Source organism: Phyllobates terribilis, unplaced genomic scaffold (assembly GCF_046119375.1).
Source record: "Phyllobates terribilis strain yellow unplaced genomic scaffold, ASM4611937v1 Scaffold_8__6_contigs__length_399053987, whole genome shotgun sequence".
NCBI classification, from domain to species: Eukaryota; Metazoa; Chordata; class Amphibia; order Anura; family Dendrobatidae; genus Phyllobates; species Phyllobates terribilis.
Genome location: NW_027362768.1, coordinates 31914035 through 31939737, shown reverse-complemented (window position 1 = coordinate 31939737; position 25703 = coordinate 31914035). Strand labels below are relative to the sequence as shown.

At 46.5% G+C, this 25703-nt stretch overlaps 1 protein-coding gene across 5 annotated transcripts in view; it reads left to right on the top strand.

The window, feature by feature from the left end:
- The window catches only part of LOC141156681 (complement factor H-like), a 742328-nt gene that overhangs the window by 490374 nt on the left and 226251 nt on the right, over positions 1-25703 (top strand). For all 5 annotated transcript variants that reach the window (XM_073642926.1, XM_073642927.1, XM_073642924.1 and 2 more), the window contains one exon: positions 1881-2063. In XM_073642926.1, the coding sequence (XP_073499027.1) occupies positions 1881-2063 (183 nt within the window). The remainder of the gene's footprint in view (positions 1-1880; positions 2064-25703) is intronic.

Below are 25703 nucleotides of genomic sequence, written 5' to 3'. Positions count from 1 at the left end.
AAAATATAAAGGCAATGTGTAGACTTACGGATCAAAAATCCCACCATACCCTTAGCCCCATGGAAAAGTAAGGGACTAGGTACCTAGACAGTACATCACAAATTTGAGGTGAAAAAATAAGCACAAATAGAAATGACTAGAAATTGGTGTGGGTCCCCTAAGGAATTGCGTCCCGGGGAGAACCACGAAGATACATAAACATCACAGGATGGGCTCAGGTCAGTGACTGAGGTATGACACTTCACCAGAGATGCCATCCACAAAAATAAAGATAGAAAGTGAGTGAAAGAAAAGAGATGGGAAAAAGGAGAAGGTGGGAAGGTGGTACAAGCGAACATTGAAAGTACTAAACAGTCAAATGGGGGTCAGGTCAATTAGGTAAGGAAATGTATCGTTGAATTCATCATATAGTATATCACCAACATGACCAAAATGACTCACCCACGAAGGTATAGAATGTTGCTCATACAGGGGACAGAGGAGGGCTGGTTGCTCCCGTCAGGGACGGGCCTCAATGCGCGTTTCGCGGCTGCTTTCTCAAGAGGCATAGATGGTGAGGGCTAGAATACATGTGATCTTCTAGGGGTAGGCATAAAAAGGTCATTGAACCCCCTGCATCTATGCCTCTTGAGAAAGCAGCCGCGAAACGCGTGTCGAGGCCCGTCCCTGACGGGAGCAACCAGTCCTCCTCTGTCCCCTGTACGAGCAACATTCTATACCTTCATGGGTGAGTCATTTTGGTCATGTTGGTGATATATTATATGATGAATTCAACGATACATCTCCTTACCTAATTGACCTGACCCCCATTTGACTGTTTAGTACTTTCAATGTTCGCTTGTATCACCTTCCCACCTTCTCCTTTTTCCCATCTCTTTTCTTTCACTCACTTTCTATCTTTATTTTTGTGGATGGCATCTCTAGGTGAAGTGTCATACCTCAGTCACTGACCTGAGCCCATCCTGTGATGTTTATGTATCTTCGTGGTTCCCCCCCGGGCCGCAATTCCTTAGGGGACCCACACCAATTTCTAGTCATTTCTCTTTGTGCTTATTTTTTCACCTCAAATTTGCGATGTACTGTCTAGGTAACTAGTCCCTTACTTTTCCATGGGGCTAAAGATATGGTGGGATTTTTGATCCGCAAGTCTATACATTGCCTTTATATTTTTGATACTGTTTATATATAATAATTTTTAATAATAAGCTTATTTATGCCAGTATGCTCATTTGCCCTCTTCGTTTTTCCATCGATTTTTTGAGTAGGCTCCGCTTCGCGGTTATGGGGTGTGAGTGGTATTCCCTCCACACCACATATCCGCTGTTTTCAATATGGTGGCCAAAGTGTTTTCTATAATGTATGGAATCTGCAGTTCATTCATCGTGGCTGAGCCGCCTGAGCTAGAGGTAGTGCATTGATTCCTAACAGGTGAGAGACCATGTTATTTCTTACCTACCCAAAAAAGGGACTGTTTTTCCTTTCTTTGTTGAAATTCATTTGGAACCGGGGAATGACTATTTTGCTTTCATGTGAATGTTGTTAATATTTATGCCGGAAAATAAACAGAAGACTGTTTTGCACCAACACCAAGTGCCTGTGTGTACCCATACTGCTACCAGGAAGCATGAATACCTACAATACTTTTCTGCAAATGTCCAGCCAGGCTGTGATTCATGCTGCTTTCAATTTGGGTAGCTTAAATCATCTGACAGATTCCCTTTAAAAAGTGGCAAATTATGGCCCACAAATTGTGTGCGGCTTAACTTGGAATTTTTGTACACCAGTTTCTGGTATAGTCACTTTGAAAAATATCCACCAATGTACACTACAAAAGTATGTGTCTATTTACCTAATTACTTATTTTTAATTTTTTATTACAGCAACATCTTGTGAACCTCCACCTACTGTTGCGAATTCTAGAATTAACGGAGGCATTAAAGACAATTATGCATCTGGAGAAAAAGTTACTTTTTCATGTAATATTGGTTATTCTCTGGAAAGATCTTCCACAGGAGAAGGACAATGTGAGAACACACAATGGATCAATCTACCAGTGTGCAGAAGTAAGTGACCTCATTTTACAAACTACACCTCTCAATGAATTCATCTAAGGGTGTCGTGATCATATTGACATCACAGGTGTCACCGAATTTTATATTATTGGGCAGTGAAGAAAAAATAATTACATTTTTACACAAAAATATTGTTTAGCCCCAGATTTTACATTTTCACATTGGTAAATGGCTAAAAATGGCAGAAATTTGTCACACAATTTCTGCTGAACATGGGATTACCCCATATGTGACTGTACAGCACTGGTTAGCCACACGGCGATAATTGGGAGGGACGAAGCACTATTTGCCTCCTGGAGAACAGATTTACCTAGAATAGTGTGCAGACAGTGGCGTACTGCCAATGGCAGCATGCCACGGCACTGCTATGGGGCCCGTGAGTGGACACTTAGGACAGGTGAGTATATGGATTTTTTTATTTTATTCTTATTTTTTCAGGTGGAGACAATGAGAGCAGACTACAACTCTCATCATTAACCCCCACTGGTGCTGATCGCAGCGCCGGCAGGGGACTATGATGAGGGCAGCATTCAGCACCCGGTGCTTGGGAACAGCGCTAACTGTACCACTGATTTCCAAACTCCATACGTGTGCTCCTGATGTGGCACAGGGGCGGCACTCATGTGCCGCACAGGTGTACACGGACACGGATATCTCCAGTTGGAGTTTTTCCGTTACCGAAAATATCCAGACGTGTGAAACCGGCCCAAGCTTCAAGCACTTACCAAAGGAAGAGCCCATTTTGCTCCTGGCTCCCTACTGCACTGCCACCCAGTGTCAACCAATATACTTAGTCTTGGTTGTATCACCTAATGAGTAAGGAAACAAAATTATTGTAGTAATGTGTGGAACCTGATGGCAACAAACACCACCACTAAGACCAGACCTCGGCAAAGTGCAGCCCGTGAGCCACATCTGGCCCTATGACTGTCCCTGTCTGGCCCATGCTGGAAACAGTGGCCCATGGACTGTACCATGCGTCAGCCACCCCATCCTTAGGATGCAGATAGCGTTGAGTATAATAGAGAAAGAGTGAGCTGCCGGTTCCTTCTTGCATAATTCAGCATGTGCGAGTGAGACATCAGATGAGATGATGTAACTAGAGATGAGCGAGCATACTCGCAAGTACTCGGTACTCGCCCGAGCATCTCAATACTTGAGATGCTCGGAGCTCGCCGAGTACTTGCGAGATGCTCAGGCGGATGCTCGGGTCCCCACCGTGCATGTTTGGGTGCTCTTTAGAGCGCCAATAGACATGCAGGGATTGCATGCCACTCACTGTAATGCCGCAGACATGTTGGTTATGGCATTACAGTGATTGGCTGGCCGCACAGCGTCATCATTTCAATATCATGACCTGGCGCCGCTGTGCTCGTCAGTCTACTCCGCAATCAGGCAGTGTAGGGAGAGGTGCTGCTGAGCTAGGGAGAGATTTGGTTGTGTATTAGGTAGTGTAGGGAGAAAACAAGTACATTACACATATCCATCTCAACAAACTGTCCTTCTGAGGACTAATCTACCTGCAGAGATATCAGGCAGGAAGTGTATATAGGCAGGCAGGCAGTGTATATAGCAGACTGCAGTGCATATAGCACAAGAGGCTCCATTTCAGTTCTGCCTTCTGCTGCTGTTAGATATTTCTAGACAAAGTCCCAGGTCTCAGGGGCCAGGAATAATTTTTTTGGGATCTTAATCCTCATTATTTGCTTAAAAAGCAATCCAGAGAACACTGTTTTTCTGCGCCATTTGCTTGTTGGCACTGCAGAATACAGCCATGTCCTTTCAATATTACAGCACTAAAAATCCAGCTATTTAAAACTGTGGTTTGTCCGTCACATGGATCACATATAATTGCACTGAAAACACTGCCATTTTTGGCCTTCATTCAAATTTTTTTTCAGTGTGTCAGCAAAGTTTTTGACATCGGTTTGCTGTTCAAAATAGTTACCTACAGGCCAGGTATTTAAAACTGTGGTTTCTCCATCACATGGATTACATATAACTACAAATTCAGCCATTTGTAGTGAGCGTGGAAGAGATTGTCCTCCATTTAAAATGGACAACGCGCGTGGCAAGGGATGGAGAACTGGACGTGATGGTGATGGTGCATGCAGAGGCCGAGGCCGTGGGCAAGCTGAAATTGTGCCACAACAAACACCCACATCTTCTCGCCAGACCTTCTTGTCCCAATTCCTAGGGGACCGTAGCACACCACTATTGAACCCAGAGCAGTGTCAAAAGGTTGCTGTTTGGATAGCGGATAATGCTTCAAGTCACTTAGCCACCACCACCACCACCACCCTGTCTTCCACATGGTCAAGTGTCAGTAGCCGTGAGTCTGGACTGCATATTCTTCATCCTGATCCTCCTTCCTCCCACAATGCCGAGTGCCTGGAGACAACTGATCCCACACTTGGACACTCTGAAGAGCTGTTCACTTTTCCATTTATAGATTCGGGCCTCTCACTCGGTCCACTTGAAGCGGGGCAAGAGGAGATCGCATGCAGCGAGTCTGAGTCTGGTTGTTTTTTAAAGACTCTACCGATAACCCCAAAAAGGCCATTTGCACCACCTGTTAGGCCAGCATCAGTAGGTGTGCCAAAATTAGCAGCCTGGCCACCACCAGCATGATCAGGCATATGGCAGCAAAGCATCTGACTTTGTGGGCCGAACCCCAGGGTCCAGGAACAGAGTCTGCGGGTGGCACCATTACTTCTTTCGCTGTTGTGTATGCAAAAAAATCCCCTGTCCACAGTGCATGCAAAGATGCCTCCTGCCCTGCACCTGTCGTTGCACACTCTCAAGTAGCAGCATTAGAAAGCACGTCCACGTCCTTGTCCCGGAGCAACGTTTAGATATCCATACCCCAGTCCTTGGAGCGCAAGCGCAAATACGCAGCCAACACCCCACAGGCCACACTACTAAATTCCCACATTTCACGACTGCTTGCGCTCAAAATGTTGCCTGATGGTGGCAGCCGTCCCTCGATACTCGGTCCATGGACATGAGGACAAGTGCTTGTGGGCAGGGACGGTACATCTTGCTGACAGTACACTGGGTTAACATAGTGGAAGCCGGGACCCAGTCGGACCTTGGGATGGAACACGTCCTCCCGACGCCAAGGATTGCGGGCCATAGGTCAATCAGGGTTGCCCCCACGGTCTACAGCTCCTGCACCTCATCCTCCTCAGCCTCCCCCTCCTCTTCAGCCTCCATCTCCAAAATGACCACATCAGTCACAAGCTGCAAGCACTGCAGCACTGCCTCGGCCAAGCTAATATGCTTAGGTGACAAACCGCACAATGCTGAAGAGTTGTGGACAGCTCTGAAAGAGCAGGCAGATCTGTGGCTCACACCGCTGAACCTACAACCAGGCATGGTCATGTGTGACAATGGCCGGAACCTGGTGGTGGCTCTGAGCCGAGGCAAGCTCACACACGTACCATGCCTGGCCCATGTGCTTAATCTCGTGGTTCAGCGGTTTCTCAACTCATACCTGGAGATGCCGGATCTGCTTGTTAAAGTACGCCGCCTGTGTGCCCATTTTAGAAAGTCACCTACAGCTTCTGCCGCCCTTGCCGTGTTTCAGCAGCGTTTGCAGCTTCCGGCTCACAGACTGGTATGTGATGTCCCCACGCGTTGGAACTCTACACTGCAGATGTTGGGAAGGATTTGTGAGCAGAAGAGGGCAGTTGTTGAGTACCAGCATCAAAAAGGTCATCGATATTCAGTTCAGATTCCACACATAAGACCTCAGGAGTGGATATAGATGTCAGACATATGTACCATCCTCCAAAACTTGAGGACTCCACCAAGATGGTGAGCGATGATGACGCCATAATTAGCGTCAACATCCCACTTCTCTGTCTTCTGAAATGCTCTCTGCTCACAATCAAAGAGGATGCATTGCAGGCAGAGCACGATGAGATGGAGCAAGGAACCATACAGGGTGATTACACACAACCAAGCTTCATCTCATCCCAACGTGGATTGGGTGACAATGAGGAAGAGGAGGAGGAAGAACAGGAGCTAGTTTCATGTGCTATAAACGGTACTCCTTGCACAACTGTCATACCGTCTGTTCACCGTGGATGGCCAGAGGACAGAGAGGAGGAGGCGGAGAGCATGGTCAGTCATCCTCTTGGTGAGGACACAGAAGTCTTGCCTGTTAGTAGTCTGGCACTCATGGCTGAGTTTATGTTACGCTGCATTTCCCATGACCCTCGAGTTCTCAAAATTTTGGGTGACAGTCTTTACTCGTTGGTGACACTTCTAGACCCATGCTACAAGGAGAACTTTATATCTCTTATTCTGAGGTGAACAAGTCTACAAAAATGGGGAAGTACCAGAAGGCCTTTGTTGCGGAACTATTAAAAAAATTCCCATCTGAAAACGCTGGCGGCAGAGGTCACAGTTCATTGGACAACCAAGGAGTACAGGCGAGAGAGACACAACTTCAATCCAGCAGAGGCAGGGGAACACTGTCAAAGTTCTGGGAGAATTTTCTCTGCCCCTCCCATCGCAAAGGCCCTGAGGCGCGGGGTACTCTCACAAGGAGTGCAAAGTTTGGGAAGATGCTGAGGGAGTACCTTGCCGACCGTACCAACGTCCTCCGTGATTCCTCTGTGCCTTATAATTATTGGGTATCCAAGCTGGATACGTGGAATGAACTGGCTCTCTACGCCTTGGAGGTCCTGGCCTGCTCTGCTGCTAGCGTTTTATCAGACCGGGGTTTTAGTGCTGCTGGTGGAATTATAACTGATAAGCGCATCTGCCTGTCAATTGAAAATGCTGACAGGCTGACTCTTATAAAATTAACAAGGGCTGGATTGGGCCAGACTTCTCAACACCACCGAATGATAGCAGCGTAACATAAACTCAAATCCAGTGTCTTTTGACCTCTTCACTCCCACACATGGGTATATGCTTCCTGATTTTGGATATTTGCTCTTGACCTCCTCCTTCACCTCATCCTCCACCACCGTATCACCAGGTTGACCGTGGTCCGTGATGCAACACCCATATAATTTTTTTAAAGGGTGTTTATGATGCCCGTAAAAAAAATGTTATACAGTATGTTCATGTACAGTACAGACCAAAACATTGGACACACCTTCTCATTTAAAGATTTTTCTGTATTTTCATGACTATGAAAATTGTACATTCACACTGAAGGCATCAAAACTATGAATTAACACGTGGAATTATATACTTAACAAAAAAATGTGAAACAACTGAAAATATTATATATCAAATATATTAAAGCAAAAGGTGGCTACTTTGAAGAATCTAGAATATAAGACATATTTTCAGTTGTTTCACACTTTTTTGTTAAGTAATTCAACATGTGTTAATTCATAGTTTTGATACCTTCAGTGTGAATGTACAATTTTCATAGTCATGAATATACAGAAAAATCTTTAAATGAGAAGGTGTGTCCAAACTTTTGGTCTGTACTGTATACCCCCCAGGAGTAAATGTTTGTCAGCCCATACACTTAGTGCATGGGCATTACAAGTATAGAAGACCTGCTCCTTTCTAATGGGAACATTTGTTATGAGGCCCTCCTTCACGTCTCTTCCAAGGGGCATTGGAGTGCCTCCCAATTTTTGGCAGCCCTTGCATTCACTGCATAGGCCAATACTGTGGGAGACCTACTTCCTAATAATGGGAACATTTTTTTTCAGAAGGCCCTCCTTTACGTCTTTTACAAGGGGCATTGGAGTGCCTCCAAATTTTTGGCAACCCTTGCATTCACTACATAGGCAAACACAATGGGAGACCTACTTCCTAATAATGGGAACATTGTTTTCAGGAGGCCCTCCTCTAAGTCTCTTCAAAGGGGTATTGTGGTGCGTCCAAATTTTCACAGTGGTATTGGGGTGCATTCAAATTTTGGGCAGCCCTGCCACTCACTGCATATGCAATAACAGTATAGGAGACCCACTCTTTAGTAATGGGAGCAATAAAACATAACCGGCTGATGGGTCTCTAAGAATATTGAGGGCCGACTTGTGGCCCTTTAAGAATAGTAAAGGCCGCCTGATGGCCATATAAAAATAGGCTTTGTGACTTTCAGAGTCCCTCCTTCATAAATGAAACACGATGTGTCTGATGATATCACACCACATGGCCAGATAAGGTTGTAAAATGTTAAAATGACATTTCCTGGTGAATGCATTTGTCTAGGTTGAAAACAATGCAAAAGTGCAAAAATGCATCAAAAATGCTGAGTGTGAACATAGCCCAAGGTGTGGAGGAGCATTTTTGTTTTTAGTTATTTATTTTGCTTTATATACAAGTCATTAACCTGGAAAGGATGTTCCTTAACATATTTCCCAGGAAAATCCATTTTGGTTTTGTTTTTGTATGTTTTAATGTGAGTCCGTAGAAGTTGCGTAATACCTCTGACAAAGTTGTTAATAGAAGTGACCTGGAAGTCAGAAATGCTTCCAGGGGTCTTCCCCATGCTGTTCCCATGTCATTTGAGCACTGTTCCCATCGATTTGGGCAATTTTTAGGCCCTCTGCAGACCGCCGGGGGGAGCCGCCTGAAAAATGCTCAAGTTTCCCACAGACTTACATTGGGCTCGTTGCTCGGGTCAAGCACCCGAGTATTCCAATGTGCCCGACCTGAGCATCGAGCACCCAAGGTTTTAGTGCTCGCCCATCACTAGATGTAACTACATCGCGTTGGCTGTGTGGAGCCTCAGTGCACACATCATAGACTGGAGATGGGAGCAAGGGTAGTATTTTTTTGTGTATGAATGTGTGTGTAATAATACAGTATAAAGGGGCAGCTGTGTGGGGGCTCATCTATAATATAACAAGGGATGTGTCTTTCTGTCCGAAGCCTTTATGGACTGAGCATGCTCAGTGTGGTGCAATAACGACAATATGTCCAGGACGAGAAAAGAGAGACAAATTCTTAGTTTAGTGCACCCCATTTTATCAGTATATTATATATGCAGTGCCTAGCATAAATGAGAACACCCCCATATTATCAGTACATTACATATACAGCGCAAAGCATAAGTGAGTGCACCCCGTTTATCAGTACATTATATATACAGCGCTCATCGTAAGTGAGTACACCCCTGTATTCTCAGTACATTATGTATACAGTGCTCAGCGTAAGTTAGTACACCCGAGGATTCTCAGTACGTTATACATAAAGGGCTGAGCGTGAGTACACCCCCTGTATTCTCAGTACATTATGTATACAGTGCTCAGCGTAAGTGAGTACACCCCCTGTATTCTCAGTACATTATGTATACAGTGCTCAGAGTAAGTGAGTACACCCCCTGTATTCTCAGTACGTTATACATACAGCGCTCAGAGTAAGTGAGTACACCCCCCTGTATTCTCAGTACGTTATATATACAGCACTCAGTCTAACTGAGTACACCCCCTTGTATTCTCAGTACGTTATATCTACAGCGTTCAGCATGTGTACACCCCCCTGTATTCTCAATACGTTATATTTACAGTGGTTAGCATAAGTGAGTACACCCCCCCTGTATTCTCAGTACGTTATATCTACAGCGCTCAGCGTAAGTGAGTACACCCCCTGTATTCTCAGTACGTCATATATACAGCGTAAGTGAGTACATCCTACTATATTCTCAGTACATTATATATACATTGCTCAGCTTAAGTGAGTACTCCCCCTGTAGTTTCAGTATGTTATATTTACAACGCTTAGCGTGAGTGAGCACACCCCCTGTATTCTCAGTACATTATATATACAGCGCCCAGCATGTGTACACCCCCCTGTATCCTCAGTACGTTATATATACAGCGCTTAGCGTAAGTGAGTACACCCCCCTGTATTCTCAGTACATTATATATACAGCGCCCAGCATGAGTACACCCCCCTGAGTTCTCAGTACGTTATATATACAGCGCTTAGCGTAAGTGAGTACACCCCCCTGTATTCTCAGTACGTAATATGTACAGCGCCCAGCGTAAGTGAGTACACCCTCCTGTATTCTCAATGGCAGGAAAGAGAGATTATCCAGCACAAAATCCAGGGAAAAAATTAAAAACTAGAAATTTATTTAAACATGATTAAAAAATGCTATAAACAGCATGCTATCTGATCCGTTTTGAACTGTGTGTTCTTATTCATAGAATCAATAAGCATTCTGTTTAGAGCATTTTTTAACACGTACTTTTTTTAGTCATGATTAAATAAATTTCTAGTTTTTAATTTTTTCCCTGGATTTTGTGCTGGATAATTTCTCTTTCTTGCCAATGATCCACCCTGCTGCCAACACAGGTTCACAATCCCTGCACGTCCTGAGGAATTCTACTATGTATGGTGAGCTGGATGAACTTTTTTATTTTTACCTCTTACAGCGCTCATCGTGAGTACACCCCCCTGTATGCTCAGTACGTTATATATACAGCGCTCAGCGTAAGTGAGTACACCACTAGTGTTGAGCCACCCCCGTAGTGTTCGAGTTCGGTTCGTCGAACACCCGTGTGTTCGCCGAACTGTTCGTCGAACTGTTCGTCGAACACCTTCGAACACCGTTAAAACCAATGGCAGGCAAACAAAAACACATAGAAACACATAGAAAACACCTTCAAAGGTGTCCAAAAGCTGACAAACTGCTCAGAAGACATAACTAACACATGGAAAAGTGACAAGTACATATAGTCATGCGAAAATAAAAGAGGTGGAGGAGTAAAAGGAGGGGGAGACACAGATATAGGCATGTCATGCCCTTCTAAAATCCAAAAAGTGAGAAGCCGACACGGCCAGTCCGTTCCTGCCCGTGCCACCTCCGTGTCGCCGGGTTTGTGCCAGAGCCGCGGTGGACCCTGACGGCCAGCCCCCCTCTCCTAATACTGGTGCCTGTCCGCTGGTGGGTCGAGCCCCCCGCGGTGGGGGGGGAGTAACATCTGCAGAAGAAAGACCATCTTCCAGCCAAACTAACATGTCGACTTCTTTTCGTGGACAATATGATACGATCCCTTTGTTATGGACACGCCCATCGCTACAAATTCCAGATGAGGCACAAAAACAGCAGGTGCTTCAGCGGATATCAAGTGCTCCTTCAAGTGGGCTCTCCTCCACCTCAACTTCAACATCACAAATACTCCAGTCCTCAGAGGTGTCACCCCAATCGCACTTGCTTCCTCACAGCTCCCAAGTCTCCAGCTGCCCGTCTGAGTATGGGGTAACACAGATGGTTGAGTCTGCACAGCTGTTTACTCATACTATAGCCTGGGAAACGGAGGTCTGCTCCAGAGCTTCTGTTAATCCAGACGAGGAAATGATCTGCACTGATGCCCAGAATCTTTATAAGTCGGATCCAGGACCAGATGAAGAAGGTTCTGAGCATAATGTAGACCCTCGTTCCCAAACTGTAACTCCTGTTGGTGGAGACAATGATGAAGACGATGATGAGACTCAAATACCTGATTGGAGCGACAACTTGACTTTTTGGTCAGGGCAGGAAGAGGTTGGCTTTGAGGACGACGGGTGTGATAACACACAGAGTGATGATGACAAGGTTGGAGATCCCACTTACTGTCAACCCACAGTCAGCCAGTCGATGAGGTCACCCGGGCCTTTGCCTGGCCTTTGGGATGTCGCGGTGGTCGGCTCCCTGGCCCGTACCCTGGGGTCACTCTTTAAAAGGGTGGATAATTGTTAATTTTATAAGAGTTTGTGACACCACCTGTGGTATCTGGTGAGAAGCACCAGCGCTGCAGCAGTCCACTGAGGCCCGTGATAAGGCAGCTCGATGGTATAGCTCCCCACAGGTGGAGCTAGGTCTCAGGGCAGCGTATGCAGGGGGAATGCAGGACAGGCGAGACCCAGCTGGGTCAGAGCAAGAACGGAAACGGACACGGTAGTCACTTCAGTACCATTTACTGGAGGAAATTCAGGCACATCCTGGAGCACTGTAGGGTGAAGGGTGCATATCAGGATCCCCCCCAATGAGCGGGTGTAGGGCCTCCTGTTTCTTGCCTCTGCGCAGTAAGTTTCTGACCTGCCTGGAGATAGGCCTAACTTTGTCTCTGTCCTGCGCTGGCTGACCTTGTGGTAGGGCCTTCTCTTGAAGTTCAAGCTCCCAGTATGCGGGGCCTAAGCGTCTCCTGGCTCTGTTACGTATCAGCACCTTAGCGATCCTGGGACTTGTAGTTCTCCAGGGATTCCGGTTATGCCTTACTGGGTCATAGAGGTCCCGGTAAGCTCGGATCCGGTGTACGGTAAATGCTTCGGGGTGAGCTGGTTAAGCTCCTCTGCCCCTTATGTACTAACTCGCCACTCGCCTTCGGCCTACTCGGGCCCTCAATAGGCTATACACACTAACGGCAGCTTGCCGCGCTTCACCGATCTTATGATGCCGGCACACCTTAAGCTCTATCTGGGCTCCCTGAATCTAGCTAGCAGGAGCCTCGTGCTCCACTGATGAACTATTAACTGAGTTCTCTAGACTAGACTGAGCTCCACTGCAGACTGACCTCTCTTAGGCTTCTCTACTGCAGGAACTCTTCAGAGGAACTGAACTGCCTAGCTCCACCTTCCCTATTTATATCCCTAACGGGCTCCCTCTGCTGGTCTGAGGTGGAAGGTGGAGATGTGTGAATGTTTATGGGGGCCTCTTGTGGAGGATTCCATCAATACACTCTTCTAGGATCTGTGATACCAAGCGCAGCGGGGTGTCACAGATGCTATTGACGACGAGGTAAGGTTGCGCCTTCCTGGACAGAGACGGAGTACTGGAAGCACGTCAACAACTGCATCCTCAACCACAACTCCGCCTCTGACCACAAGTCGTAGTGGCTCTTCAGGTCGCATGGGCTCTAAGCCTTGCATAGCCTGGGCATTTATTCAGATAGATAAGGATGACCCAACTCGTGTTATCTGTAATATTTGTCACCAAAAGCTAAGTAGAGGCCAAAAAATCCATAGTTTGAGTACTTCATGCATGTACCGTCACATGGATATGAAGCATAAGTTGCAGTGGGAAGCTCACTGTGCTACAATGCGGCCTAGCAGGCTGGGCCAACCACCCTCTGCCCCATCTTGTGCATCCGCCGCCTCTTCATCCTCGGTGACTGGGGGGACAGCAGTCACACATGTTTTTGGACGCAGACCTGCCACCTCTTTACCTGCAACAGCCAGTGTGATTGGCAGGTCGTCAGTTCATTGGGAAGTGGAAACACCTGCTGGTGTTGAGAGCTCTCTGACATCGAGAGCACCACCTTTGGATCAAGGCAACCTAACATGTCCGCCTGCATCTTCCTCACAGACCGGCAGTTTGCCAGGGACACCCTACTCAACCCCGTCAAAGCACAACAACCAGCCCTCGGTCCCTCAGATGTGGACAAGTAAAAGACCATTTCCTCCTAGCCATGAGAAAGCTAAGAGGTTGAATTTCACCATCTGCAAGCTTTTGGCTACAGAAATGCTGCCTTTTCGCCTGGAGGACACAGTGGATTTTTGAGACCTTATGTCCGTCGCAGTGCCCCAGTACCAGATGCCCAGTCGGCACTACTTCTCAAAGAAAGGTGTGCCTGCGCTCCACCAGCATGTCGCACACAACATCACCGCTTCTTTGAGAAACTCTGTGTGTGACAGGGTGCATTTCACCACAGACACTTGGACGAGTAGGCATGGACAGGGGCGTTACATGTCGCTGACAGGGCACTGGGTAACTATGGTGACAGCAGGACAAGGGGCTGCTGTCCAAGTCTTGCCGTCCCCGCGAGTTGTACGTCAATCCTCTTTATCTAGAAGTTCCTCCACTGCTTCTGCCTCCTCAACCTCCTCTCGGTCCTCCACCTGCACCCAAAGCCTGTCTGGTAATGCCACCTGCTTTCTAACTGCGCACCTCCTTACTATGCTGGCAGCAGGGCTCAACGGCATCAGTGTTTACTTTGAAATGTCTGGGAAATGTGAGTCACACAGCTGAGGACTTGTGGTCAGCTCTGGAGACCCAGTTTCATGAATGGTTGTCTCCAATGGACCTGCAACCAGGGAAGGCCGTGTGCGACAATGCTGCAAACCTGGGTGCGGCCCTTCGCCGGGGCAATGTTACACACGTGCCTTGTATGGCTCACGTGTTGAACCTGGTTGTCCATAAATTTTTAGCCCACTATCCCGGACTAGATGGCCTTCTGCAGAGGGCACGGTCGCTGTGTGCTCACTTCCGCCGTTCGCATCCCGCAGCTCAACGACTTACATCTCTACAGAAGTCGTTGGGCCTGCCAGTTCACCGGCTGAAATGCGATGTGCCGACACGGTGGAATTCAACTCTGCACATGTTGCAGCGACTGTGGCAGCACCGACAAGCCCTGGTGTAATAGTTTCTGACGTATAGCCTGGGCCAACGAGATCCAGAGGTGGGGCAAATCACGCTGCAGGAGTGGTCTCAGATCAGGGACCTATAAAGTTGACGCGCCCCCTGGGCCGTGGGGTACCCGGAGCCGGGCCGGTAGACGCTGGGGGTTGTAGTCACTGTGGCGGTGACCCGGTCCGTGACCCAGGGCGGTCAATCCAACGGTAATTTGTATATATGGATTTTATAATGTCCGACTACGCCACCTGTGGAGTGCGGCCAAAGGGGCCGCCACTGCGGAACAGTCCTCTGAAGCTGGTGGTTTTGCTGCAATGGTATTATTACTCACCACAGGAAGAGTGTAGCTTCAGGGCAGTGTGGGTGGATGATGGTGGTTGTAGTGCAGGGAGTCAGTAATGAACACAGAGTCCGTGTGATGCAGTCCCAAGATCTTTACTCACAGTTGTTGCAGTCCAGATTACAGGTACCAGAGCTATCTCACCCGTCGTGCTGTGCGTACTCAGTGAGGGGCTCAGTCCACCCCCAGATAGCTCCGGAGTACTTAGCAGGACCCCCTTCTGTGTGTCCTTTCTCTGGCCTTCTCCCTGCACCTCACACCCAGTGACACTTCTATCCGGTATCCTCGGGCCTTGGCGGGCAACTTGTGTTCCGTCCCCTGGGTCCTATGTGGCTACCTTCTTAGTGAGACTGGTGTGGACTTTTGCCTGCAGTACATGAAATGCTGCAGCCTCCGGTTTCTAGTTGAGCCTTGCTGTTTCTCCTCTAGTTGAGGGACCGGTTCCCCTTATCTGGCCTGACCCCTCTACCTCCTGGTAGCAGCGGGAGTACAGGTAGCCTTCTGCACGGCCCGTAGCCCTAGGGTCCCTTCGGTTCCTGGAGCCTTCCTGCTCCCACTCCTCTCTTCTCTCCTTCAGTCCTGGGCCTCCCAGGCTAGGCCCGCCTCCGGAGCAGAGCTCATGCCGAGCCTCTGCTCCTGTCACTTTTCCTCCTCTGACTGGCTTGCTCTTTCTAAGATGTCTTCCTATTTATACTCTCCCTGTCATGTGCTCCCCTAAGCTGCTCCCCTAAGCACCCACTACATAGGATCCTCCCACCAGCTAGGGACCTGGGACTGTGCTCTCCCTTAGGAGCAATCTCGCCCAAACCCCACTGCAGGTATGTGTTGGATGCAGGTGTTAGGGTCCCGAGCCATACGCCTTCCTTATCTGAGGGTGAGATACCACACCTCTGGGTGAGATGCAGTAACTCTGTGGTGACTGCACCCTCAGGGGCGCCACACACCTTTCTGCACAGTTTTGAAATGGCGACGAAGATGTTTAGTGCTGACGACGATGCCATTATCAGCATAACTATTCCGGTGATTTACATGCTGGAGCACACATTAAACAGAATTCAGAGTCAGGTGGTCGGACAAGAGGACGTGGAGGAAGTAGAGGAGGAGTCGTATGCGGAAGGGATAACATCTCCAAGGTCCAGACGGTTGGCAGCACCAAGGAGGCAGGCATAGGAGGGTGGGGGAGAGGGATTAAACAGGGCGCATGGTAGCAGCCAAACTGTTGAGGAAGGTGCAGGAGCCGAGGAAGAAGTGGAGGATGAACTGGCGATGGGCATGGAAGACTCATCAGATAAGGGAGACCTTGATCACATTTCTGTTGTGAGAGGTTGGGGGGAGAGGGCAGAGGAAAGAAGCATGATTCTTACCTCGCTACCAACACAACAAGGACTTGGTCCTACTGGATGCGCAAGACACATGAGTGCCTTCTTGCTGCACTACCTGCAACATGACCCTCAGATTGCAGAATTCGAAGTAATCTCGACTACTGGGTTGCCACACTCTTAGATCCCCGGTACAAAAGTAAATTTGCCGAAATAATTCCTGGCATAAAAAGGGATTGACGCATGCAGGAGTATCTGCAGACGCTGTTGCAGAATCTTACATGTGCTTTTCCACAAAACACCAGTGGTGCACGAAGTGAATCTCACAGTTCTAACTTGCCAACCGCGGGACTGTCGAGTCTTCATCACTCAAACCGTAACAGTAACACAGTATCTGCTGGTAACAGCAATTTTGTGAAATCGTTTCACCACTTTTTTAGACCATCCTTTGCAAGGCCACAGGAGACAAGAAGTCTGACACATAGTCAATGCCTAGAGAGGATGGTGCAGGAGTATCTACAAGTGAACATCGAAGTCATGACTGTGTCACTGGACCCTTGCTCATTTTGGTATTCCAATCTGGAAAAATGGCCGGAGCTCGCCACTCACGCCTTGGAGATCTTGTCATGCCCTGCAGCCAGTGTTCTCTCTGAACGTGTGTTCAGCGCTGCTGATGGTGTTCTGACAGATAAGCGCACGCGGCTGTCCACTGAGAATGTAGACAGACTCACGTTCATAAAGATGAACAAATCATGGATTCGCAAGGACTTTTCTAATCCTGTGTTATCCTTGGGAGGCTAAAAGCTTGAGGATTTGGTAATATCACCTCACCAACCGTTTTAAGCAACTGTGGGGCAATTGATGCCACTTAACCCTAGAACGCATGACCATAAAAATCTACACTTTCATATACCTGGGGCCTTTTAGGCCCGTGTGCAAATAACATTGAATAACTCAAACTCAAATGACAAACAACTATATACATGAAGAATACCTAGAGTTTCAAAATTCTAACTAAAGTAATCTTGCAGAAAATAGAAAACAATTAACAGGGCGGGACTGCGAGGCCCCAGGTATGCGTTCTAGGGTTAAGTGGTGTCTGTGCCACAATTTTGGGAAAAAATGGAAACTCTTTTTGGAGTCCCCTTGCTGTGTCTTACGTGACGTTGGCATCGTCAATTCCAGGTGGGTTGGGTCGCTCCCCCCCCCCTTTTAACTGTAAGAAACTACATACACTATGGCTTGGGGTAACACAGATGATTGAGTCTGAAGAGCTGTTTACTCAGAGGTCTGCTCCAAATCTTCAGTGTCTGCTAGTCAGCGTAGAATTTTTAACTGCATCTAGCCTAGGCAATACTTTGGGCGTAGTAGCCCAGCTGCGAAGCAAGCTGCACCGCCTGTGTATCTAATAAGAATTTTTAAATGCATCTAGCCTAGGCAGACTGTGGGGACCCCCAACCAAACCCAGATGCTCAGCCCCCCTACCGCCCCCCTTTCCTTGACAATACAATAATGTAACTCTTACAACTGGATGGGTGAGGATCGGTCACAGCTTTATTAACTCTTTATACTCATTCCATTAGAAAGACATTTTATTTCTAAAATAATTCAGCTTGTTGCAGCATGCCCTGGGTCTCCACTCCGGCAACTTGGCCAACAAGTGGAACTCTCCAACATGTCCTTTCTATTTCCAGGCCACGGAGGATCCTGCGTACTCGTATGCAGGACTCTGACCCCCACCCATCACTCTTAACGCTTGTTCCACTCCGTCCTGGAGTCCTGACAGGAATATGTCCAGTCCAATATCCATTAAGTGAACACCGTCGGGCCGTATGAGGCCTGCTTTATCTCCTTCCAGTTGTCGGTGTCGTACCACTACACCGCCTCTGTCTCTTCTAAATTTTGCCATCTGAATATTTATTACCCGCCTTGTCCGTTCGATGGCCGTGATGTCTCGCGCACCTTGCCATACCGCTATCGGCACAATCTCTGACCATACTACAGCTAGTTTTGTGAAAAATTCTCTGAAGCGCTCAGCGTCTAGTTTCATTATTGCCATTAGTTATGCGCTCTTGTGATGACCTAGGTTGTTTCCCCCGGCCTGTATAACTAAGATGACCAGACATCTTGCCTCTCTCCCTACCTTGATTACCTCCATTAGTACCTGTGGCCATAGCAGGCCTCTAATACCTCTCCAGTTGAAATATGTGTTATGAAACTCTAATTTCCTCCCGCCTGGGCGGACTTTCGCCCTTTAATCTGCCCAATATATATACGAGTGGCCTATCACCCACACTGTTGGCTTAGCGTCACCTGTAAAAGAAACAAACCACGTTAGGATAACAAGTCCGGTCTTATGTATCTTGCCAAACACGTGGATCACCATCTCTCTATCCTCTGAACTTCCGTTTCTGACAGTCCTGCTCTTGCTGCTTCTGTGGCCGCGCCTATGCGGAATGAGTGTGTCCCGTAATCTTTGGGGTGGTTCCCTGCCGATGTTATGCATTTATTAAATATAGCTTGGAACTGGTATCTTGATAATGGCGTCCCATCAATGTGTGATAGGAACAAATTACTTTGTGATCTGATGGTTAGATATGGTTTTACTATTGTTACCCGACTCAGTGTACCGTTTGTGGGTTGTAGAAGTACCCAAGTGCCCCTGCCCGCTGGAACCATTTTCGATTTGTGTATGCGTAGACATATTGCATTATTGCCTATGACTACGTCCTGGTGTAATAAGCCTCCACTGGTGCTAATTTTGGATTGAGGGACTAATTCGCTTATGCATAGCGCCCCGAAGAAGGCGATCACAAATGCAGTAGACAGTAGTGTTGCTTCAAATTGTGAGTGTCATATTAATGGTGTTAGGGATATGATGTGAGAAATCAGTTTTAGTGACACGGGACGGGACGTCTACACTCCTGACTTGGCTGACCCCTTTTCCACCCTTTTATGGATTGTCTGATGATGAATCTTTGTCACATCTCCCCAATTCAGTGGTTGGAAGTGAAATGCTACTCCGGTCAGACACCGCTGCGCTGATGCCCCTGATATGCCCCTCATCATTAGCTGGTGGAGAAATTCTATGGTGACTTGTGATCTGGCTTGTTCACATTGGTCAACCCGTCTGCCTGCTACTAGTCGTGTCCACTCTTCGACGGGGCAACTGACGCTCTGATTAATGGCATCAACTATTCGCCACTAGATCCCATAGGGAAGGTGGGCAACTGTTGTCCCGATGGGTGGGCATTGTGGAAGAGCTCTGTGAAAATCTGCCAATTGAATTGTTATAAAGCGTTAGCAGCAGCTTTAGACCCCTCAGCATAGTGGCTAGCGCGGACCCATACATTGTGTTTTAGGTACAGGAATGCTAGCCTGGGTAGTAGGCCTAGCACTGGGAGAGACGATGATGCCATCTTATTAATGCAGTGCGCTAGGCTGGTGTTTTTTGTTATGAAGCGTATATTTTTGTAAGCCAGGAGCGCGCCCCATATTTCTATTGCTACCACTATTGGGAAGAAAAATTATTTTCAGGGCTAGATGCAGCGAAAAATTATTATTAATTGAAAAGCTGGTGGAGCTTGGTATAGATGGCCTAATACAATGAGACCCACACACTGCTAGAAGGCCAAATATTTTTTCAGAGTTAGATGCAGAAAAAAATTATATTCAGTTTGCAACCTGATGGAGGTCAGTATAGATGGACTAATAGAACAAGTCCCACACACTGCTAGAAGGCCAAATATTTTTTCAGAGGTAGATGCAGAAAAAAATTCTATTCAGTTTGCAACCTGATGGAGGTCAGTATAGATGGACTAATAGAACAAGTCCCACACACTGCTAGAAGGCCAAACATTTTTTCAGAGCTAGATGCAGAAAAATATTATATTCAATTTGCAACCTGATGGAGGTCAGTATAGATGGACTAATAGAACAAGTCCCACACACAGCTAGAAGGCCAAATATTTTTTCAGAGGTAGATGCAGAAAAAATTATATTCAGTTTGCAACCTTATGGAGGTCAGTATAGATGGACTAATAGAACAAGTCCCACACACAGCTAGAAGCCCAAATATTTTTTCAGAGGTAGATGCAGAAAAAAATTATATTCAGTTTGCAACCTGATGGAGGTCTGTATAGATGGATTAATAGAACAAGTCCCACACACAGCTAGAAGCCCAATATTTTTTCAGAGGTAGATGCAGAAAAAAATATATTCAGTTTGCAACCTGATGGAGGTCTGTATAGATGGATTAATAGAACAAGTCCCACACACAGCTAGAAGCCCAATATTTTTTCAGAGGTAGATGCAGAAAAAAATATATTCAGTTTGCAACCTGATGGAGGTCAGTATAGATGGACTAATAGAACAAGTCTCACACACTGCTAGAAGGCCAAACATTTTTTCAGAGCTAGATGCAGAAAAAAATATATTCAGTTTGCAACCTGATGGAGGTCAGTATAGATGGACTAATAGAACAAGTCCCACACACTGCTAGAAGGCCAAACATTTTTTCAGAGCTAGATGCAGAAAAAAATATATTCAGTTTGCAACCTGATGGAGGTCTGTATAGATGGATTAATAGAACAAGTCCCACACACAGCTAGAAGCCCAATATTTTTTCAGAGGTAGATGCAGAAAAAAATATATTCAGTTTGCAACCTGATGGAGGTCTGTATAGATGGATTAATAGAACAAGTCCCACATACAGCTAGAAGCCCAATATTTTTTCAGAGGTAGATGCAGAAAAAAATATATTCAGTTTGCAACCTGATGGAGGTCTGTATAGATGGATTAATAGAACAAGTCCCACACACAGCTAGAAGCCCAATATTTTTTCAGAGCTAGATGCAGAAAAAAATTATATTCAATTTGCAACCTGATGGAGGTCAGTATAGATGGACTAATAGAATGATGCTATGCCCAAAAGATTTTACTTCACCAGGTGCAGTAAAAAAATTGGTATTCTATACACAGGTGGTATATCTTGCAACACAGATAGGCTACTCCACTGACTAACACACTCTGCAATAGGCCAAAAAGGATTAGCTTTGCTAGATTCAGCCAAATGCTGTGAAAAAAACTTGCACAGCACTGGCACAGACCTGCCTGGCAAAAACTGATAGGAACTGATGTAACTTAGTCCTGAAAAGGACTCCAATTACAATTAGTCTTTACTCCCACAATCTATCTATTTAAGAGCACAGACCTGCCTGATAAAAGTCGTAGGAAATGCTGTAACCTAGTCCTTAAAAGGACTGCAATCACAACTATTCCCTACTCCCAAGCTATCTGTAGATTTGTGCGAAAATTGGCTTGAAATTAACAAGGTATAGCGCACACAGCAACAGCGGTGCCGTCTAACACGCAGCTGCAGCAGTGAGAAAATGGTGGCGACGGGGAAAATGGCTTGGTCTTATAGGGCAAGGACATGTGACATACACTGCCAATGACACATGCCCTTGCTTGTGTGAAAAAAAGCACTTCGCTCCGTGTGTGCGCTGCTGATAGGCTGACAGATTGCACCTCCCCACTGCAAATGCGGGAAAGAGAAAAAAAAATGGAGATCTTCATTGTTCCTGCAGAGATCCATCCCCTGCCCCTCCCCCCGCCCCGCTGTACACTCAAACTGCGTATTAACATTAATTTTCATCATTACTGAGAAAAAATCCAGTTATGATTTTGGTGCACGAACAGTTATCGAACATAACCTCGAACAGCCGAATTTTTCTCAAATTGTTCGTGTTCGCCGAACGGCTCGAACACCGCCCAAAACAGCTGGAATTTGAGATTGGCGAACAGTTCGAGTAGAACAACGCTCATCTCTATACACCACCTGTATGCTCAGTACGTTATATATAGAGTGCTCAGCGTAAGTGAGTACACCACCTGTATTCTCAGTACGTTACATATTGAGCGCTCAGCGTAAGTGAGTACACCCCCCTGTATACTCAGTACGTTATATATAGAGCGCTCAGCGTAAGTGAGTACACCCCCTGTATGCTCAGTACGTTATATATAGAGCGCTCAGCGTAAGTGAGTACACCCTCCTGTATTCTCAGTACGTTATATATGTAACGGGGGGGCAGGGTGGTAGTCATGGGCGAGTGTCACAGTGTTTTCTTCATCACCCCAGCCCGCTGCAGAAATATGGGGACATGCTTGTCCCTGGGTGTGTGGGGGTGCTGTAGTTTGGGCTGCATGCTGTAGAAGTCTTTACTCACTTTCATCCTGGGTTCGGGCGGGTGCAGATCCTCTGCGATGTGAATAAAAGACGACACCGTTCTTTTAAAAACAAAACAGTCCAATTTACTTCTTCAGCACGGCCTTAGAAACAGGGGATTACAGATATAACACTCATTGCAAAACTTTGCATTCACAGATGGTAAAACACAGTCTCAATCCCCACACGATGATAATCACGGTGTGACTCAACCCTAGAACTGCCTCTGGACTTTCTCGTGGGGAAGCTCCTGCTTCTATCCACGGCTCCCAATACCTGACTCTAGCAGGGAATACCTTGCTTCTGAGGCTCCCTAGTCCAGGCACTTCCGTTACTGCCTATTGGCTGGAAGAGGCCAGGATCCACAAATTGACCTTTAGGCTGGGTTCACACGATGCGTTTTTCATGCGTTTCCGCGGCGGTTTTGCAGTTGCGTAAATGCCGCGGAAACGCATGAAAAATGCATGGTAGAAGGGCAGCAATGTTCCCCAATTGAAATCCGCATGTGCTGTGCCCATGATGCGGATTTTTCCGCAGCGTAAACGCTGCGCTCAAATATCCCAGCATGTCAATTAATTTTGCGGAAACGCTGCTTTTTTGGCGCCATTGACTTGCATTAGACCGCATGGAATCTGCATCACTGTATATGTTGATGCGCTTTTCATGCGGTCTAATGTGCGGATGGTACCCTGGTGTGGATGAGAGGACTTTCCTCCAGACCCAGGTACCATTAAAAAAAATAAAATAAAATAAAAAATATATATATACTCACCTTCTGACGGTAGGCGCAGCGCTCCTGCTTCGTTCCCCGCACTTCGCGGTTGACTGAAGAAGGACCTTCGCTGATGTCAGAGTCATGTGACGGGTCACGTGACGCTGACGTCGGCAGGTCCTTCAGTCTTCACTGCCGGTAGCCGGGACCGAGCGAAGCAGGACACCGGAGGCCATCAGAGGGTAAAGTGTATATTTATTTTTTATTTTTTGACATTCACACACTATATAAATCCATGCCGGTTGCATGGATTTATATAGTGTGAAGTTGACAAGCACTTTCCAAGTGATGCTAAAATCGCTTGGGAAGCGCTTGTCAACCCGCATGCGGAAATGAAAGTGAAGAACGCTTCATTTCCGCATGTCCCTGGCAGGAAACCGCATGTACAATCCGCATGCGTTTTTTCCTGCCAGGGAGATGCAGAAATGCTCAGGAAAAAATCCTGAGCATTTCTGCATCGTGTGCACATACCCTTAGAGCATAGATTATACTGTGGTGTGCCCATTGCTGTTAATCCTCCTGGTTTCTCCCACACACACCCGTCTCTCTTCTTCCCTGTGCGCTCAGCACATCTGTCCTTACTCACTGTTACTTCTTAACTCTCTAAGTTGGCCGAATCTAATCTCCCAGTGATCCCCTCAGTCCCTAGCTTGTCACTGAGGGCGGCCCCCAAACTCGTTAACCCTGTATCCCCCTGACATAAGGTTAATGTAATATCAAACAGTACCTCTGCTGCCATATAATGTCCGTACCTGAAAACAGCAGTTTTTCAGGTAACTAAAACATACATAAGAGTTATTAAAACAGTACAGTTCTATAGGGGAGTGGAGTGGACATTCTCCACACACCCCTCACATATATACAGCGCTCAGCGTAAGTGAGTACACCCCCCTGTATTCGCAGTATGTTATATATACAGCGCTTATATATGCTGAACGCGTCCATCTGTCCAAAGCCGGGAAATGGTGCAGAATAGCGCATTATGTGCACAGGCTGACTCTGGCGCAAATAATAGCATTAAAAATGTACCAATAAAAATAACAAAAGACAGGACAACACAGGACCCGTTGAAACGCCAGCGCGTGAAACGGCCATCGTCCATAGTCTGTTCCACATGCTCCCCTGCCTCTTCCTTTTTAATGTGACAGAATAAAGAAGTGTTCTTAAAGTACCGGTGAGTGCTATTTTTTTCCTCTTTTTCCACATGTACTGTACCAATAAAAATGCTTGCCACCCCGGGGTAGAACGGGTTCAATAGCTAATACTTTATATATGGCTTTGTGTGTGGGATATTGCTGTATATAGGGGTGCTCTGTCTGGGTTCATACTGAGAGGGGGGACATCATACTGTGTGGGAGAAGCTGGAGAGAGGACTGAATAATAGAAGTATGATTTACTGTTTTCCATAAACTTTATAAAAAGCGAAAAATTATATGGTTTTGATGACCTGCAACAGGTAAGAATACATGTTACACTAAGCCCTATCATAACATGTATTTACAATAGCAGCTAGTCACCATACTTAATTCTGTGCAATATTAAGTGATACATTTTATAGTAATATACAATAATAATATAATTAATAATAAGGAGAATTTATTTTAGCCTATTGGTTTGGCCCTCCACATGTGACTCTTTGGAATATTAATTGCCCACTCTTGACCTAAATAATAAAAAGGACATCCCATAAGGGCATCCTATCCTCTTTGGTGCTTATGACAAACAAGCTTTGACAGCGAACACATAAGTGAAAAAAAAAGTAAATTAAATGAAGATGTGCAGAGTGAATATAGCCTAGGCATCCAACTAAAAATACAATAATTCCTTATACTGGTTTAGCCAAAAGACAGGGCAATTAGAGATGTGTGTGTGCTCAGAATTTGAGAAAGTGAACTGCGTGCCAAACTCACTTGGGATTTCCACACCCAGTGACTTATGTCACCCCAGGGTCACCACTGCTTGGGAACAGAGGTATTGAAGACAAATTGTACAAACATTTTTTTATTGGAACCTAATTTCAAAAATTATTTATATCCCCAAATATTTGCATGTTAGTAAAAGGAAAAATGCCTCTAAAGGTGGACAACCTTTTAAATGGTGGTATTCTCTTGCGTTGGATGACTGGTCTCCTGTGATAACCAGAAATGGGCCAGAAGTGACCAGAAGGTACAAATAACTATCTACTATTTGTACTCAGATTCTCTTTCTCATTCTCCCTTACATTTTCATCATGCTTACATATGCCCTTACTGTTTTTGCCCCACTAATCCTCACTCTCCTTTGCTATCCCCAAACCCCAGCACCCTCTAACCAAATCATCATCTCTCCTTCCCTCCTACCTCCCCACCTAACCTCCTCTACAGACCTGCTCCTCAACCTCAGATTGATCCTCCCAAAACATAAAACAAGCCGGACACTCTCCTTCTCCCACCTGCTCTCCCTCTCTCTGCTTCTCCTCACTGCTGGAGACATATCTCCCAATCCTGGACCCCCACAGCTTGCACCCTCCACCAATTCCCCCACCTATCGCATCAAACCAACTGCAAACTACCACAACCTCTCTTACGCAAAACCGGTCCCCCTGACTTTCACCCCGCTGCTCCCTATCTCTGGAGCACTCTGGAATGCCCGCTCTGTCTGCAACAAGCTCCATTT